General features: G+C 37.0%; 1 protein-coding gene across 1 annotated transcript; it reads right to left on the bottom strand.

The window, feature by feature from the left end:
• Nucleotides 1-623: 623 nt before the first annotated feature.
• Nucleotides 624-18,778, bottom strand: grhl2b (grainyhead-like transcription factor 2b; the record flags this gene model as incomplete). The annotated part of the gene is made up of 16 exons (XM_079259055.1): nt 624-738; nt 815-879; nt 968-1,053; nt 1,927-2,018; nt 2,179-2,216; nt 2,705-2,844; nt 3,011-3,068; nt 3,661-3,819; nt 8,061-8,155; nt 11,538-11,649; nt 13,479-13,632; nt 13,844-13,902; nt 14,479-14,857; nt 16,419-16,486; nt 16,786-16,975; nt 18,759-18,778. 16 exons carry the CDS (start codon nt 18,776-18,778, stop codon nt 624-626), a joined length of 1,830 nt encoding a protein of 609 aa, XP_079115181.1.

The raw sequence follows: 18,778 nt of genomic DNA, 5'->3' as shown, positions 1-18,778 counted from the left end.
ATGAATCATTCCCATCTCATGTAAGGCTCTAATAATTTCCACGAAAGCTATTTGTTGACATGTAAATATTTAAAAGCTGGAAGATGAGGGTAAGCCCTTTGAAAACTCCTTGAGTATGGTGACTGTTGGGGAAGTCACTGAAATGTACTCGAGTCCTTGAAATTTGTAGAGAAATTGCTATAGATATGCACAAAGAAATTAATAAATAATAACACATCTAATAAAACATGTAACACATGCAAATAAGCTGCTAAGTTATACTTGGGATCAACTAATGGAAGCTGTAGCTACTTAAAATACAGCAGTAACTTCATAAGGATGCTGCTGATGTGTTTTTTGACAAAAAAAACACAATATGTCTGTACAAAATGTGAATAAACATCCAGAGGTTTTTTTATACAATAAAAAAATTCAATAAAACTCCATACGGTCATTTTACTGCCAGTTTCCATAAAAATGCCCTTTTCCTTGACTTGGTTCATAGTGTGAATGTTGGGGATGAATCGGTGGAGCTCGATTTGACCTCACACCGACGTAGCATCACCAATAATGTTGGTCAGTTTATCAGTAGTCACAGCTTCTCCTTTGAATTATCCTGCAGTCTCTCGCGTGCCGACAAGCTGTCAAATCTCCGTCAGTATGATCTTGTAGGCGTCTGCGTAGCTCTCAATGCTGAGAATGAAGGTGTCTTCGTTGGAGTAATGCTCAATGATGTTATCGTCCATATTCACAAGGATTCTGTCATAAAACACAAAATACTCACTAAAAACAAAGAAAGCCAAGTACCGCGTATGTTTTATGAGTTCTCACTTACCCTTTTTTACTTTTCTTGTACACTTTGGCTATAGTCTCCGTGGGAACACCATACTTCTCAGATATCTGCCAATGACAACAATAAACAACCAGTGAAAAGGCGCTCTGTGAACTGTCTCTTTGACACATGTGGACATAAAAAAAAAGCACTTACAGCCTCCATCAGGCCTCTGAGTGTTGGAGACTTCAGCATCAGAGCGTCAAACACCTCATCTGTCTCCTTTCTGACGTACAACAGCACTGCAGACAAGAGGGAGGAGAGCGGCCATTTCATTTATGTAACTCTTCTTCGTACATTTTTTGTGCTTGAAGATTATGCATTAAAACACTGAGGAGTATGTGGATGTGTGACTCACTGCTTTTGGCTTTCATCGCTTGTACTGTGTGTCGTGTTAAGCAGAGCTTTTCAAGAACTTTCAAGCATGTCACATGCACATTAAGGGTTTGTATTTGGACAAAGCAAAAATGAAAAAAAGCCTTGTGCTCTTAGTTCTTTATATATAGCTTATATAAAGAACTTATAAAACTTTATAAAAGCTTAGTGATTAAATGTGAATAATAAAATTCTTCTGTAATAAAAAGGTGAGTGCTGTGGAAGGTTGTTTGACTCAATGTTTCTTGTCTCAAAAGCAGTTTTCTCTATTTTGCCAAGGATGAACAAAGATTATCTCTTTTTATGCCCATAAGCGTCCACAAGGCTCATAAAAAGCTACTCTGCATCTTTAGGAGAGATGCTGCTGTGATGTTGATTCAATGTTAAACTGTAGCAAGTCCTCACATCTAAGTCTGCACAGTGGATTTATGGATTTTATTAGACAAATTCCCTTTTTAAATATTACTTTTATTATTACCAACAAAAAAACCTTTTTATTGGTAATGACGTCAAACATGATGGAAAATGACTCGAAGTAAGAGGATGAAACGATCTTGGAAGAAAGTGTCTCTTGTTCAGGTCTGATTCCATGTAAACAGTGAACTAAATCATCAGAAAAGTCAAACTTTCTTGTCTGGAAGTTTCACAGTTCATGTCACTGGACTGGATCATTTCTTCAAGCATACACAACATCAAAAAAATGGAAGAAAGAAAAATTGAAGCGAGCAGCCATTATGTACCTCTCTTGTGCGTCTCCTCTTTGATCTGTTTGAGAGGAGACGGACACAGGTCTTCATCTGACGGCCTGAACATCCTCTTCACCAGCACGCTACTAAAAAAACATGCAAACACATTGCCTGCTACACCACCATGTATGCACTCTTTTCACTTTATGACATCATGCGCATGTATATCTGCTTTCATTTGCATGCCTTCAATTTGTATGAGCTGATGTAAATGAAAACTCTTGTTTCCTGTTCATGCGCACTCACCCTTCTCTCTCAATTTCCTCTGTGTTGAAGGTAAATACCTACAAGAAAGTACTATGGGTCAACTGAAGTGTTAAACTAAATGCATATAAATAGCATGAAGTAAAACATCTAATTTTCCAAGTTAAATTAGTGCATTTTTACATTCTTAAAATGTTAGTTCTTAGACTTTATATATATATATATATATATATATATATATATATATATATATATGAAGTCTAAGAACTAACATTTTAAGAATATATGTATATATTCTAATATATACATATATATGTATGTATATATATATATATACATATATATATATATATATATATATATATATATATATATATATATATATATATATATGTATATGTATATATATATATATATATATATATATGTATATGTATATATATATATATATATATATATATATATATATATATATATATATATATATATATATATATATATATATATATATATATATATATATATATATGTGAACAGACATGTTTAAAATAAGATAAATAGGGTCTACCTGTCCAGCCCTCTGCAGGTTGCCAAAGTGAATATCAGGGATAAAAAGGACCGGTTGGGCCTCCAAGTCAGTCATGGTCTTAAAGTAGGTGGTGTCTGACTTCTTGGGAACAGTTATCACCGCAACACCACCATCTTTCCCTGACCACAACACAGTAAAGAAGAAAACTTATCAATGAACTTCTTATCATATATTTACTGGATGGCAAGTAGTTTGAAGTGGAATAGAAAAAGAAAAGCAAAAGCATCTCTGTGCAAATCTACACGCCATCATAAGCTAAAATTTCAAACAGATGTAGCCTCAAACCTTTGGACTTCTTACGGAGTAGTTTTTTCTCCTCATCCCTTATCTTCCTCTCTGCTCCCTGAATAAAGAAAAACAAAGGTGACAATGGTTTTGTGAAAATGTTACAAGCCAAACAATATGTCCAGAACTCGTGTTGTCTGTTCAGGATTCTCAGGAGAGCTTTGACAACCACTGATCTCTGACCACTAGAGGGAGGGCTGATGTCAGAAGTTAGATTGCCACATTGCAGCTGCAGGCCTCAACACTCTGCAATGAAATGCACTTTACTTTTAAGCACATGCTTTTGTTTTAAAAGTGAATATTTCCATTCATAAGACTCAGAAACTAAAAGTAACACAAGAGATGACTGAAAGGAGACAAAGACAGAAAGCTGGATTTAATACTTAATTCTTTTACAAGTTAATTACTTGGGTTTAGGTTTGATTTGATTTACTGTCCTATAAAAGATATATTTTTCAGATGTGCGGAAATAAATCATCTGAATATCTGTATTTAGACTCATAGCTTCATAGATTTTTCTTTAAAGGGCGAAGCCTCACAATCCAGACTTTCTAATAACGGGATTGAGTGACCTTTTCCAGTGGCAAACATAAACTAGAAGTAACGCACTGATAACTCTGCAAGATTTGTAAAGAAAAGCCCATTTTCACCTTGTCACAGAAGACCTTGATCTGTGAGTAGGCCCTGTGGAGTGGCTTGTTGCTGCGGTTGTTGTAGCTATACGTGTCAATCTGGATCATCAGAGGAAGACCCTTCACGCCCTTCTGAGAGGAGAAGTCTGTGCTCAGACAGTTGACTGTGATGAAGATCTTGCAGCAGAAGGAAGAAGAGAAGAGGTTGATGAACTTAATTTAAACTGTAAATATCTTAAACCTTCTTTCTCTGTTGATCCACAGTATTCTACAAATCGCTGTCTATATTTAGGTGAATTTCAGTTGGCATGACACTTTGCTGCCACCAAGTCAGTAAAAACTATTCTGAATTAGCCAGAAGTGAACATAAGTTCAGCAGAAAAATGCAACAAGTGTATTTTTTTGTCAGACTTCTGAGCAACACAAACAAAATTCCTTTCAACTCAGCTGCTTTCTGGCTGGCAGATACCTCAGCAAGTTAAAATCAGATAACTGCAACTAAAGAAAAGCGGCTTTTATCATTACTGCTTTGACTGGCATCATCATTTATAAAAGTATGTAAGAAAAGTGTTGCATTTCTCGTTCTTTAACTGAAAGCACATCTCACCATCAATCTTGGGCTTTTGTTGTTAATCCCATCTACAACAAAAGCCATGCTGGTTGGTCATTAACTGGAACCATAAAAACTCTATGAGCGACAGCTTCATTTGATCGTCTATTAACTTGAGAATTTTAAAACCTCTTGAATTAATGGACTTCATTGTAAAGCTTAATTTTATTTACAGCTTCATTTGTATAATATGATTTACTCTGAGAATAGTTACTCTCTGTTTCTAAAAAATGTGTTACTATAAGAGACTATACACAAAGAAATGCTTTGGACCAGATTTAACCACCAGCCAACTCCAACGGTCCCATGGTAGATGAACATAAGAACAAATAAAATACAAATACAGACCATGTAATTGGGCAAACGAACAATAAAATTCCACACATACTCAAAATCAAATTAAGGTATAGAATGTTTTAATGTGTTGAAAGGAGTATGGAAACTGAATAAGTAAATTATATGTTTAAGAATATATGTATACAATTAACCTCCTCACAATGTAGTGTATATGAAAATGGCAAAACAAAAAAAAAAAGGCTGTTTTAGACTAGTATCAGAAGATGTAGGTAACAGTTCCTCCCAAAGCTGCAGACACAGTAAAACATACATGCATACATTTTACCAGATGACCAAATGGTGCCTTCACAGACACCCAGGAATACAAAAATATTTATATCATAAAACCTACAATATTTAAACCTGCATTCATTTAACAACTGCAACATTTCTATGTGGTTTCCAACAAAAAAGTATTTGACTTTCTCTACATTGTATTTTGTTTATTTTTTTTCAAAATGACATTTTATGATTAATACACACCTTTGTAGCCAAAGATCCTTTGCCCACATTTCTTAGTGATATACATTCTAAAGCAGTCTTCTCAAATTTAGAGTAAAACACAAAGCTTTATTTGTTTTACTACTTGTTCAGTCTATTAGTTGTATCTTTATACAAATGAGTCGTGTGTATACATTAAAATCCACACATCATCATAGATGTAACACTGGTTCCCACATGGGTCCCCATATAGATCCCTGTGGCACCCCAAAATCACAGGCACTTGAAACGGCTGATAAATTGTGAATATAAAGCTTTGTAAGACAGACAGATGGACAGCTGGACAAGATAGCTAGATAGGTAGATAGATAGATAGATAGATAGATAGATAGATAGATAGATAGATAGATAGATAGATAGATAGATAGATAGATAGATAGATAGATAGATAGATAGATAGATAGATAGATTGATATATAGATAGATAGGGTCAGACTGGCTCAGGGTTCCACATTTGAAACAATTAAGTATTAATTGTCAATAAAAAAAAAGCCTCACATAGACATGATAACACTGCTCTGTGGTTTTTATGGTTAGTTTATGGTTTAAACTGATCATAAAACTTGTTCAGTAATAACAAGCAATTTCAGTAGAATGCTTCACTCTAATTTTAACTTGTACAGGATGCAATTTCTTTTGCCTGATGTTCAACCAAAAATTGAGAGATTTATTTTAAAACTTTTCTATAACTTGAAACAACAACAGATGTGTTTTTGCTCATTTCATACCTTTCCACTACTTGCTTGAGTTACCACAGTGTTCTTGAGGAATAAACCCTCAGTTTATTTAAAGCACGTAGTAAAATCCATTACTTTCCTCTGTATTTAAAGAGTGGGCTCAAGGTAGAAGTTACATTTGTAAACTAGAGTTACCATGAATTCACACAAGAAAGAAAAGTGTTTGATGATAGGGTTGGTTTTCCCTTCTCAAACAGCAACTCTTCCCCAATAAGGAAAGGACTAAGATCTCAAAATTGTCTTCAAATGTATGTAGGAACAACAAAAATGAGAAACAGGATCATGTACTGTAATTCTGTTTTTATGGCCTGTAATTTGTATTATGGCCAACATATGACATGTGTTGTATGTTAGCCAAAATACCCGGTGTAATCTAACGCCCAACTGTCGCACACAGACCTGGTGTGGTTTTGTTCGACTGCTGTGTTGCACAAATTTACACTGGGCGCTTGTCAGATGCGGAGCACCCGCGGGTGAAGTGTGCATAATTGCATCAGTGAGATCCCAAAATCCCACGATGCTTTATTAGGTATATCACTTCATGGCTCTTTTCAGATATCTTATCCAACTGAAAGGGTAGTATGCATAGACAATACAGTATGTAAGTATGTTAAACTCACTATCCATTCCCAAAACTGCTGATATCTCCGTGCACCCTTCTCCTTTTCTGCTGTTCACCTTGTAAAAAGGATGTGAGGCATCAAATAAAATCTTTAAATTCTCCACTCCTTTGATAAATGTCTCATCTTTCAAGATGAAAAACAAAACAAAACAAACAAAAACGCTTAGAGCTTCCTGATCGACTGCCTTCTAACCTGTGTCACCGATGACGACATTCATTTTTAAGTTTTCAGCAACTGCAAACGTGCATGGATGACTTTATCTTGAAATTGACAAGATGTTTTACACTGCAGGCATGTCTGACTTCCTGTCTGGTTCTATCTGAACTGGCTTGTATATTTAGTGGAAAGCTTCAAAAAGGAGCTTCTGACGTTTACCGCCCAGAGTTAATTACACCATTGACAAAACCGAGCGTGATTAGGTTAAAAACATTCAGACCTTGTCCAGTGTGAAGACGGGTTGTGTATCAGGTAGATGTAAATGTCGTGGAGGGAAAAATCCAGCAGCTTGTCAGTCGGTATAAGTTGTTGGAAAACCTCTGCAGGGACTCAGGACTCATTACACCCCAAAGCAGCTACAGCTCGTTGTGGATTAAAATGAGAATTATCAATGAGCCTTACATGACATCTGTCTCACTGTAGCTCAAATAAAGCCTGGTTTCTGGTCAGAAAGGATTAGTATTCAATACTCACAATAGTGGCAGTAAAGTGCAATGTGTAATGACATGTTCCTGCGAGGAATCAATACGTATTCCTAATCATGGAGTAGCTGGCACCCAACAAAATTTCTTCAAAAATATAGTATTCACTATACTTTCTTCATTCAACATGAACAATTCAGTTTTTCAGTAGATGCATAGCTCTGAGCCAGTGCTTCAAGATGATTAATCACACTTAACCGTCACAATATTAAGAGAAATGAGAGAGATAGACAGAAAGAGAGAGAAAGATATTGAAAGAGTGAAAAATGTCAAGAAAGGTGTGCTTGGACTTTTTCCAGCAGTCTCTTTGTCTAAAGGCAGCTATTGCAATGAAAATGCAATGTTACACACAACTCACACCAAAAAAACACACAGAGTCACTTATGTTCACACTGAAATGAGGGCAAAACAAACAACAGAGGGTGGGGACAGGGAACGGTGTGTGTTGGCGCTTGGGGGCACTCTGGAGTTCAAACACTGACGGGGCTCCATTTAAGGAGTGGCCACAAAGGAGTGGGCTTCACGGAGACAAAGAGCAAACAGGGCAAAAGTACACCACATTGCCCATTAGTTTTATAACACATGCCAGTTAAAAAAGAGCAAACTGAATTTGCGACTTTAATTATCAGTATTAAAGTGAACTGTTGTGCGTTTGTTCTGAAATACAGGTGAAATGCTTGAATTACATCTGAAAACCGGTTCATTTGTTAAGTGAGAGCAATTGTTTGCTAACATCTGAATCAGCATGAAAAAAAACCCCGTCCTACTGCTTTTTCACAATTATAACACGCCTTCAGTGAGAGTGAACATAGTAGACTGGTTTCAGGGAAAATTACATTGACATTTAACTCTGCACACACACACACCCACAAAACAAAAAACCAAAACAGACGGTTATATCAGCGTTCTGTACCTTTGCCTCCTCATTGACATCCCAGGTGAAGGAAATTGCGTTGTAGGATATTTCTTCAATGTTGCCAATTGTGTTGAAGCTCTCCTTGTAATCAGCTGTTAGGAAGAAAAAAACCCAAAAAAAACCAGCCACATTGTTAATTCCTGCACAACTTTACATATAGAACAGATATGCTCCAAGCATTAGACCTCCCTTCAAGAAAACACACACTGAGTAGCTCAATAAAAGACAAAAGCTGGTAGCTATTGTTTGTTAAGATAAGCAGTCAAATGGCACACTTCAATTTCAGAAGATAAAGCCTTATCTGCTTGAGCAAACAAACTCAAGCTTCAAAGGCGGCAAGAGGAAACACAGAAGGCTAATTCTAGTCAGAGGGTCGAATTAAAGGCCAGCTAGATGACCGCATTGGTTACTTATCGATGACCTGTGGCGATAAAAAGGAGAGGCTCCATAGTGCTTGCTGGTATGCTGTTTACACGCTTGTTTTCAACATTTACAATGTGCAAAACAACCTCAGAAATGTACCATAAAAGTTGCAATCATAAAAGTTTACACGCAATGAGTAATTTCTCTCAGTTGTGGTTTTGTGCTGTGGGATTGAATGCCAATGATTTGATAGAAAATGTGTCCACTGGAAATCTGTCTGCTCGTTCTTTATGGGAGTTGTAATTATGAGCAAACAGTTGAGAGATGTTCGTCTCATGTTTACTTGTCTGCAAGTCGAATTTGTGCAGTTTTATTGATTTGAAGATCAAATTTCAGAACACCCTCCCCAGATCCTTCAGCGATTTCTCCATCGTCCTGACCATTGTTGCGTTAACATTTCCTGCTTCCTCAGCAGGTGCACAAAGCTGCAGGGCAGGCTTCAACATGCCTCTCTGCTAACATCCCCCATTAAATGGCCCCATTCAAATGACCCATTCTATGAATCAGCCCAGGGGCAAGATGCCCCCCACCCCCCACCCCCACCACCACCACCACCACCACACCCAGCCTCCAGTGCTATTCAAACCAGATATTTGGACATCTTTGAGTTACATCTGGCTTTAGGCTGACCAAGCCGTAGCAGGGTGGAGGGGGATGTGTCATTTGACTCAGCAAGCCATCCTCCATTACTGGACTTAGTTTCTCAATATGGCCGACGACTACGTGATCTGTTGTGCATGTGCCTGTGTTGGTATGATGGAAAAGGTTTTTCAGCCCTCTGGGCATAGCTGTTGATACATGCCATTTCTATCTGTATTTCACTCCCACATAAACTTAAAAACAGACTCATTACACTTGCAAACATCAACAGCGCTGCAGGGGTTTGTCCACAAAAGGATATCACACTTCCTCGTGACAGATGCACCGGTGACTGTATGGAACCAGGTGATGATATATAAAAGAGGAACAGTTGAGTCTGTGATCTCTTCAAACGAAGTATTTGTACTTGATTACCCAGAAAATGTGGTCTGATCTTCATCCGAGACACTACTGTGGACATGGAATCTAATATATTAACACAAAGTTATACGTGACATGTCTTTACTGAATACTCTGAGGATTTACTCAGACTTTCCTAAGAAAACAGGGCGACTCGGAGTTAATTAGTTGTTATAGCTCCTTCAACCACAAAAACCTACATGAGAAATGAAGATATTTATGAGACCGACACCACGATAAGGAGGAATGTTGGACCCCTCCTTCTAACGAACTGTTCCACACGTCTCACACCTCTAAGCTTTTGCAATTACCTGAAGCACATGAACACCAGGTAAAACTCAAAGAACAACAGATCTCTGCACACATTTTCCTGCCTGAACTGCAAGGACTTTTTGTGATTCGATTAGGATGCCAACTTTTCAGGTTATTACTTTGCACCTGAAAGAATATAAGATGTTTCCAATAATCCTGGTATAGAATATGGCTTTTAAGATCCACATTCACCTCACAGTCATGACTCAAATGAAAGTTTGCAGCATAGATAATTTAATTCAATGCAATTCAATTCAATACAATTCAAATTTACTGATATTACATATTAAAACAGCCCCTGCTGACCAAAGTGCTTCATAGTACCAACTGCACTACACATAAAATGGGGGTAAAAAAAGTGAAAGATAAAAGTAATCAAAAATAATCAGAATAAAAATGGTTAATCTAACATTAACCCATGTTTGCAATTCTTACTTTGCTTCCTGTAAACTTTACAACAAACAGCAAGATCCATTTCTTCCACATGTAAAGATGCACGACTTTGTCTCAGTCAGACTTTTTTTTTTTTTGTCGTGTTAGATCTTTATGCCATTTCTAAATGACTCAGATCCTCAAATTGGTCCCTGATTGTGGGAAAGAGAAGGATCCAGCCAAATTTCCTGACATTTAAACATACAGAACTTGTAATTCCAACAGGTTCCTAGACTTTCCCTTACAACAGTGGAGTCAGAGGATAATGAAAACCATTAGGATTCAATAATTGGCTGCATTCAGTAGATACATATTTCACCCTGGAACGAAGGGTTGGACCAACCAACACAACCTTAAGGATGCATTTACCCCGGGATATTCCAGCAGGACTCTGCTCAGTTGGGCAGGGAATTTCAGGTTTAGTTTAAAGTGGACCAAACAGTGCCGGTGTGGATCTCCCTTAAAGGAAAGAAAGGAGTGCATTTATCCAACCACAAGCTATATCTGTTGCACAGCTTAGTTCTTTCCTTTTCTGAAATTCATCTCATGACGAGTTAAGCTGTTCTAACAGATATAAAGATGTGAAATGGAGGCTGATTTGGTTTTGTTTTGGTTGACGTATAACATAAGAATTAAGATTAAAATCTAAAAGGAGAAGAAAGCACTTTCAGCAGACTAACATCAGTTGCTGCAACACTGTGACTAACATTCTTCTCCTTGTCCCAACAAGTTACATAGAGGTGTGTGTGTGTTTGTATGTGTATCTCCCTTCTACCCAAAGTATCGCACATACCTTTGAATGTCTGCCTGCTTTGCAGGCCCGAGCTTGTCAAAAGCAAACGGCCAACAAGCTTCTCACATACATTCAGTCAACAAGGCGTAAAAAAAAAGTCGGTTCAAATTCAAATGCATCAACTGAAAATCGAAGGCAGATAAAACGTCAACACGTGAAACTGGCGCAGCTTCACATCTGTACTTGTATACCCGTGGGAAATGCTGTAAGACATAACAGCTGGTTGAGCTTGTCATTTTTAAAAAAAACAAATCTGCGTTCTGCTCAATCTCCCAGGGAATGATGGGGAGATTAGAGGATTTAAGTTGCATGTTCCAGTAACACCTTGACATTAGGAGTCTCAGGTGTGTGTGCGTTTGGCAGACTAGCCTTCTGTGGATGGTGGCGTGCAGCTGAGCCACAGGCAGACAGTTGGGTGGAGGCCTGTTTACTCTCTGTTTAGTAATGCGTCGTTGATTCACAAAGCACATTCCAAATCTTGAATTTTTACAAAAGATGTGCAACAAAAGTCTTACCAATGTCCAAGACTCGCTGTTTTGCTGTGTGCTGCCGAGAGTGCCAGTACTTCCAATATTTAAGTTGCTCATCGCGGTTCTTATCCTCACTGAACACAACCATTATCACGCTCTGTGAAGGGAACAAGGCAGGAATATTGTCAAAATGATTATGGACTCAAAGATTAAAATATAAAACTTTATATAAAGCAAGGGTTGGCATTTTATAGCTAAAGCTTAATGAGGAGTTTGAATTCTACCTCTGCAGTTCAAGTGAAGCAAGGAAAATATTCATAATATACCTTTAATTGAGTCGTGTAGGTCAGTGTCAAAGTCAACCAGTTTATTGTGAAGATGCTTTGTTTGATTGACACCTACAATCAAAACTAATATAAGAAATAAAAACTCTGGTGATTGAAGGGTTCCCCTAGTCTCCCTGGTTCCTGATACATAATAGCAACATAAGTCTATGATGTGATCACATATAAAAATCAGGTTAAATTTTAACACTTTTTCAGGCAAGTGACTATTTTTGATCAATTTGTTTTCTTTCATTTTCAGCATAAAACATTTTTTTTTAAAAAAGTAACAACAGAATGGAGGTCTTGGTACACACCAGAAGGACAATTTTAGGTTAAAATGTCTAATTTAGAGGTATTTCATTCAGTGCAATATAAATAGTTTTCCTCTTAAGGATCCTTGATCATCTTAAGTTCCAAAAATGACATTAGTAACAAACAGCCTTATCAATGGTCTTTTAAGAGATTTCTGTATCACTCTCCAATAAAATTAAAATTTTTGTTTTTGCCTAATTTATCACCACTTGTTTTATTTCAGCTGTCAGTATCCTTAATACTGTGTTGTGACAAGTAAACATAGTCGAACTCAAGTTAAAATATCTGTAAATAACGTAATAATAATACATATTAAAATATAAAGATAACCAGATGTTGATATCAGGAATCTGGGTCAGAAGATCTGAAAGGTGTATAACCCTTTTCTGTGGATGATCTTTAACTACAAAAAGTGTGTTTTTCCCCCTCAGTTTATTAGAGGTTAACATTCAAGCTTGATCGGATGGTTACCTGATGTGTTATGCTCCATGGAACACCGTTCTAATAATCTTGCTGCGATTCTTATTCCGAATTAAAAAAACACTTCTTAGTCTTTACAGCGGTTTTTTTTTTTTTTTAAAGAATTAAAAATGCAAAAAAAATTTAAGAAATTAATTTATATATTGCTATATTATAAATATTAGTAGCAAAATGTTAACAATATTATATATATATATATATATATATATATATATATATATATATATATATATATATATATATATATATATATATATATATATCCCAGATGCAAACTATGCAAAGGAGCCCCTGAAACAATCCAGCACCTCACAGCAGGGTGCAAGATACTGTCAGGCAAAGAATACATGTCTTAATCCCCAGGACTTGGCCTGTCCTGAAGCATTGAGGTTCATTACAGACCTTAATATGCTTACTTGTCATATATACTGTATACGCAGGTTGTAGGGTTTGTTTTAACCTTCCATAAACTAGAACATTGCACATTATTATTTCCAAACTATCCTCATATTCCTCCCATCCCATCTACAGACCCGTGTCCTTGGAAAAAAAAAGGTATATGAAGCTCGTATTTCTGGCCCAAAAATTAGTTCCTTTAAACAGAACTGACACTGGTTTCATCTGATGAGTACATGTCATTGTTTTTTTTTCTATGTTTTTGTACCGCTGCTGTTCTGACCTGCTGCCTTTCTTGACCAGGATACTCTAAAGAGTTTATTCTGCTGTTTAAATAAAAGCTACAAACAAATTAAAAAAAAGAATATACTGTTTAAATAGGAAATATGACAGTGTGCAATATTCCAGGTATGAAAGATATGTTTATTTTTAAATACTAGTAAAACAATGAAGATGGGAATGACCCACTCACCCGGACTTTACTAATGGGGTGACGAAGGCGTTTGTTGGCGCTAAGCTCGTTGAGTGTCACAGCGTAGAACTGGCCTTTGTTCAGGTAGGTCATTGGTCCTTCACCCTGCTTCTGACGCAGCGAGCGAGTGGCGTCCAGCGTATACTGAAAGCTACTGTACACACAGGAAAGATATGAGATTACAACTAACACTGTACAATGGGAAAACAACACCATACAGCACACATTCCTTTGCCAAAGCTCACTTTTGCATTCACTGATGGATCCCTCCCACTCTGTTTACATCTAGCAGTGGGTTGTAGCAGAATGTAAACACCTTTTACTGCACTGTGATGCATGTGGACTGACTCATTGCAGTGACTTACGTTCCTTCCTGTTGAAATAAGAAGTCATCTGTGGCTAGGGAGGAAGGTGAGTGGTACTTCTGTTGAAAAAAAAGCCCAAAAAAACAAAGACAAAGAGGAAATTATTAGTTCATTCAGACTAAGAGGAACTGGTTAAACAATGCCACAAATGAGCAAAAACACAAAACTCCTCTGCAGTCTTTTTTTTAAAAATGAATACAGTTCAGAACCAACAGAGAGCATCCAACAAAAAGACCATTTAGAGGGTGTTTGGCAGGTTAGGAAGCTATAAACGGCCTTCGTCGGCTCTATTAAACATATCGTATCAATACAAACAGATTTGCTCTGCTGTATTTCCTTTAAAAAAAAAAAAAAAAAAAAAGTATCACTACTTAGCAGGCAAGCTGCTCTTGTGCGCCATATTGCATGCTGGACTATTAAGGGATAAAATCTATAATTGGACAAATTTAATATCAAAGTCCTTGTTTTTACAACATCATCAAACTGCACCAGAATTAGACGTAGAGGGAGACATTATTAAGTAACTTTTTTGTTTCTACACCTCTATCTGTGTTTACATAGTTAACTACCTTCAAGCTTTCGCTCTTCCTTTAATACAATAGTACACGTTATGTCCAGATTCTTTCCCTTCTCACCCCATCTGTCTCTTCCTCATACGGGCTGTCAGGTGGACTCTGTTGGTCTTCTTTCACGTATGAGCTGTGACTGACATTTGTCACCTCATATGGGCTCTGGTCATAGACCCCCCGTGCCGGTTCCTCTCCTTCATCCCTGTAGTGGAGCCCAGCTCCTGCCATGAAGACAGGGGCATACACTTCAGCCTTCACCACAGCCATAGCAGGAGAGCCTCCGTCTACTGAACCCACTTCCGTCGAGGTGCTGAACTGCTCCCGTTTAGTCTCCTGGTGCTCTGTGTTCAGTGACAGGTTGACGGGGACAGACTTGAGGACCTGGACATGGTTGTCCACTGTTTCTGCCTCATTTTGGCTGCTGGGGTTACTTGGCAACACAGACCTACATGAAAACATAGGTTGGTCAAGAACTGGGATGCATTTCCCTTTGAACAACTGCAATGATTTGCTGAAGTACTTAATGTTCCAGCTGGTATTGAGTCAAACCCTACCTCAACCCAAAATGACTTTTTAAAAAAGATCTACTTCAAACAACTTAAAAATAATCAAGGAATCTTTTGTTTTGCAAATCCAAAGGTTTCCTGATCAGTTAACCCGTAGCTACTCAGATCTGTCTTTTAAAATGTGGCCTTTTTTTTCTAAATGCAAAGAGGCACATTTATGCTCACAAGGCAAGCACATGCATCCGGTAAAAAAACTGTTCATTAAAAAAAGGGATGAAAAGACTAATATAAAGCTTAAAACAATATTTGGCGATCAAATCTTGACTGGGTCAGCCAGATTAGGTGTTCTGCTATGATTAGTCAGAGTCACGTTAGCCCAAGGAATTGGCTATTTAATAAAAAGCAACATGTTTAATCAGTCTGTATTGGAAACTGTTTACCACCAATCTAAGATGTGCTCATATAAGAACAGCTGTGGCAATGACAGACAACACCCTCCCATCAGTGGTTGACAAAAAATGTCAAATATTATGCTTCCAAAGCAACAAAACATCATTAGAACTAGCTTTAACTTGTGCTACAATTGAAGTTCTACAACAGCGATGCTGAATGGAGAAAAAGGCAGAATAATCTGACTCCTATCTATCATGAAATAGTTCAGAACATTTTAAGCAAACACAACTACAGCCTTATGTATTAGAAAGTGAAATGATCTATACGTTATATAGCTTAAGGAAATAAACCTTCAAAAAAGGGATTCCTTACTTTAATACTGCATACACTCTTTGCTACATGTGAATTTATTGGTAGTATAAAAATGCATAGTTCTCTTGCATAGCACACCTAAAAATCCTCTTTGCACATATTATAAAAAAGAATAGTGAAACACAAAACTTCTAAATGGGCCCTTAAAGTATATGTGAGAGGCCTGAAAACTGAATTTCTTCAATGTTTCCCATCAATAAGCATCTCTGTGTTTGATACTTGACAGCATTTGTCATATATTTATGTAAGATTGGATCCTTGTTGACATGGAAAATGAGGGAATGTTTTTGTTTCCACATATCAGTAAACAAATAGCCGGACTGTGTTCTAAAAGCAGGAGTCAGCAATATCATGAAATCTTCTGTGTTTCCTCTAATTCGTCAGGGATCCATAGCCTTGTGTTGGCCATGGACCAGGTAAAGTAAAAAAGATTTGCCCAAGTGTGACATTTTCTCACATTCAGACACTTACAGCAGTAATTTTGATCATTTCATTTTGATCATCACACTGTTTGTCCTCTTTGTTATCTTGTAATGTGTGTTTTTTGTGCGGAGAGCCAAAGCTTTTCCTGGGAAAAACCCTTCATTCTCAGTCCTATTGAATTCTGCCTTAACTAGTCTTATTGAACAGGAGGAATGGTTTGGTAGAAATAAGATGTTTAGCTTTATTTCATGGCCTTTTGATCTGTGCGTGTGGAAAGTTGTGTCAGACACTGAGAGAAGAAACTTTACTGACCTCTTCTCCTGCTCCTCTGTAAGTTCTGTGGCTTTGGGGACTGTCAAAACTCTCTTTTCTTTAGGTACCTGCAAGAATCAATTGAAACTATATTTAACTATTCTTTGTTCTTTTGGGACAAGCCTTTAATGTACCGTTTGCAACATGGTTGCTCATATCAGACCTCTGTGCAACTTAGTATTTGCAGCAATACTATTATACTGTCTTTCTGTGATAACACAAATCAGGCTGCTGGGGTGCAAAAAGGATTTCAGACACATCTGATGATAAAATATCATCATCTTGTGACTGAATAGTATGATAATTGTCATCCTGCATGCCATTTAAAACATAGGCTTATGATATATGACATGACTGTTTCTTTAACCTTGTAGTAGTCATAGAGGAGGCCCAAGGCGTTGGCACTGTCCTCATCCCCATTGATGCTCATCATGGCTTTGGTGGCAGCCGTCAGTGGGTTCTCCAGGTACGACCTCCAGGCCTCATCTTCGCTTGTATAAGCTCGACGCACAGCAGGAAAAGAGGTCTCATTGGCAACAACCACCACCAGACGCTTACTAGAAACAGAAGCACAAGCCAAGGTGTTTAGACTCATATGGCTGATTGATCTGCTGGTTTTTGCTTGCCGTGTACTCCCATCGACCAATAAAACCTTTTTTTTGGTCATTGTGTTTATTTTCTATATCATACTGTTGATTCAGGAAGAGGTATAAGATTAAGTGATTATCTATTGCGGCTTTCAAACCTGTCAGGTTTTGTGTGTTTGTGTGTGTGTGTGTGTGTGTGTGTGTGTGTGTATGTTTTTGCCTGGCTGCTCTTAAGTCCCACTTAAGTTGAGATCAGAGACTAGTTAAACACACAGTGTTGCCACAACATTTCTTTCACCTCACCCAATCAAAGGAGAGGGCTTACTCTAGCACGATAAATAACATGCAATATCAGTGATCAACAGTGATAATGTGTACTTTCCCATATCTACGTAGCAACAACACAAATATCTAAACTACAAGTCTTACGTCATCAAGGTATATTAATCAGGATTATATTCATGGATATAAAATCTACCTATGAAGTAGATTTTAATACATATTTAGTAATTAATTGGCAACCAAATAAAAGATGTAAGACTGTGATTGGTGGTCTCATATTGATGTAAACTGTTTATTCTTTTAAAAAAAAATTGATGTAATTTAGCCTTTTCTTGAAATGGTAAATGGCTCCCCCCACTCCATCACACAACACTGATTTCACACTTAAGCTATACCTACTATACTAGCATGTATCTCCATAGCAACCATGGCAGCAGATACGGGGCTCACAGAAAAATTATGCATCGGGATGAAGTTCATAAATTCAGTAATTCTGCTCAAGTGGATATTGGACCAAAACATCAACACTGTCTGTCAAAACACTGGCAGACGGCTGCTGTTGCTTCTGATCCAGGATCCTGAAAAACAGGAACTCTGCAAATGGATCAAAATGTCAGTGGCACGCAGACACTTTCTGACAGGTTTTACAACATGTTTTATTGCACGCAACTGTATTCCTGCAACTTCTAATGATATTGAATCAAATGATAAACGTGACATCAAGAGAAGAATTCCTGAGCTGATGTAATTATAACAGGTACTGACTTTGACAAAACAATGAGATCTATTTTGCTCATTATTACTGTAATAAACACTGTTTATAACAGCATTATATAATCATAGACAATTACTAAGACCATATAAACATATATAAATAAATTTTAAAAAAAAAAAATATATATATATATATACATATATATATATATATATATATATATATATATATATATGTTTTTTTTAAATAACTTTTTCAGTAGTCTTTGAGACATCGCTCTATTGACATTTTTTTGACAGTGAATGAAAAATTAAGTTATAGAACAAAAAAGAGCCAAATGCTATAAAAATGTCTTGAAACCAATACCACTCTACTGTAGGCCTAAAACATGTGGAAGTAAAAGTCTATTTTTTATCCAGTCATTAAAACATTAAATCTTTGCACTTTGAGAACTTTGTAATCAGTAAAAAAAAATAAAATAAAAAAAAATAAAAAAAAATGGCGAATTCCACTCTAATGAAGTCCGCAGCGACAAGGTTTGCTTGTCAATTTGTCCTTCAGGTATAAAATGGTTTCAAATCCGTCAGAAATTTGTATCCACAAGTGATGTATCCGGCAAATGAACCCTACATTTTCGTAATAAACCCGTCACACTAATTCAGTATTTAAGTAGTTAATAAGAGTCTGACCAGAGAACAAGTTTCTCCCTTCGTATAGAAAATATCAAAGATCCTCTCCACCGGCTCGATCACTTACTTGTCTGTCTCCTGTGACAT

Source organism: Telmatherina bonti, assembly GCF_933228915.1.
Source record: "Telmatherina bonti genome assembly, chromosome: 19".
NCBI lineage: Eukaryota > Metazoa > Chordata > Actinopteri > Atheriniformes > Telmatherinidae > Telmatherina > Telmatherina bonti.
This window is presented reverse-complemented; position numbering and strand designations above follow the sequence as displayed.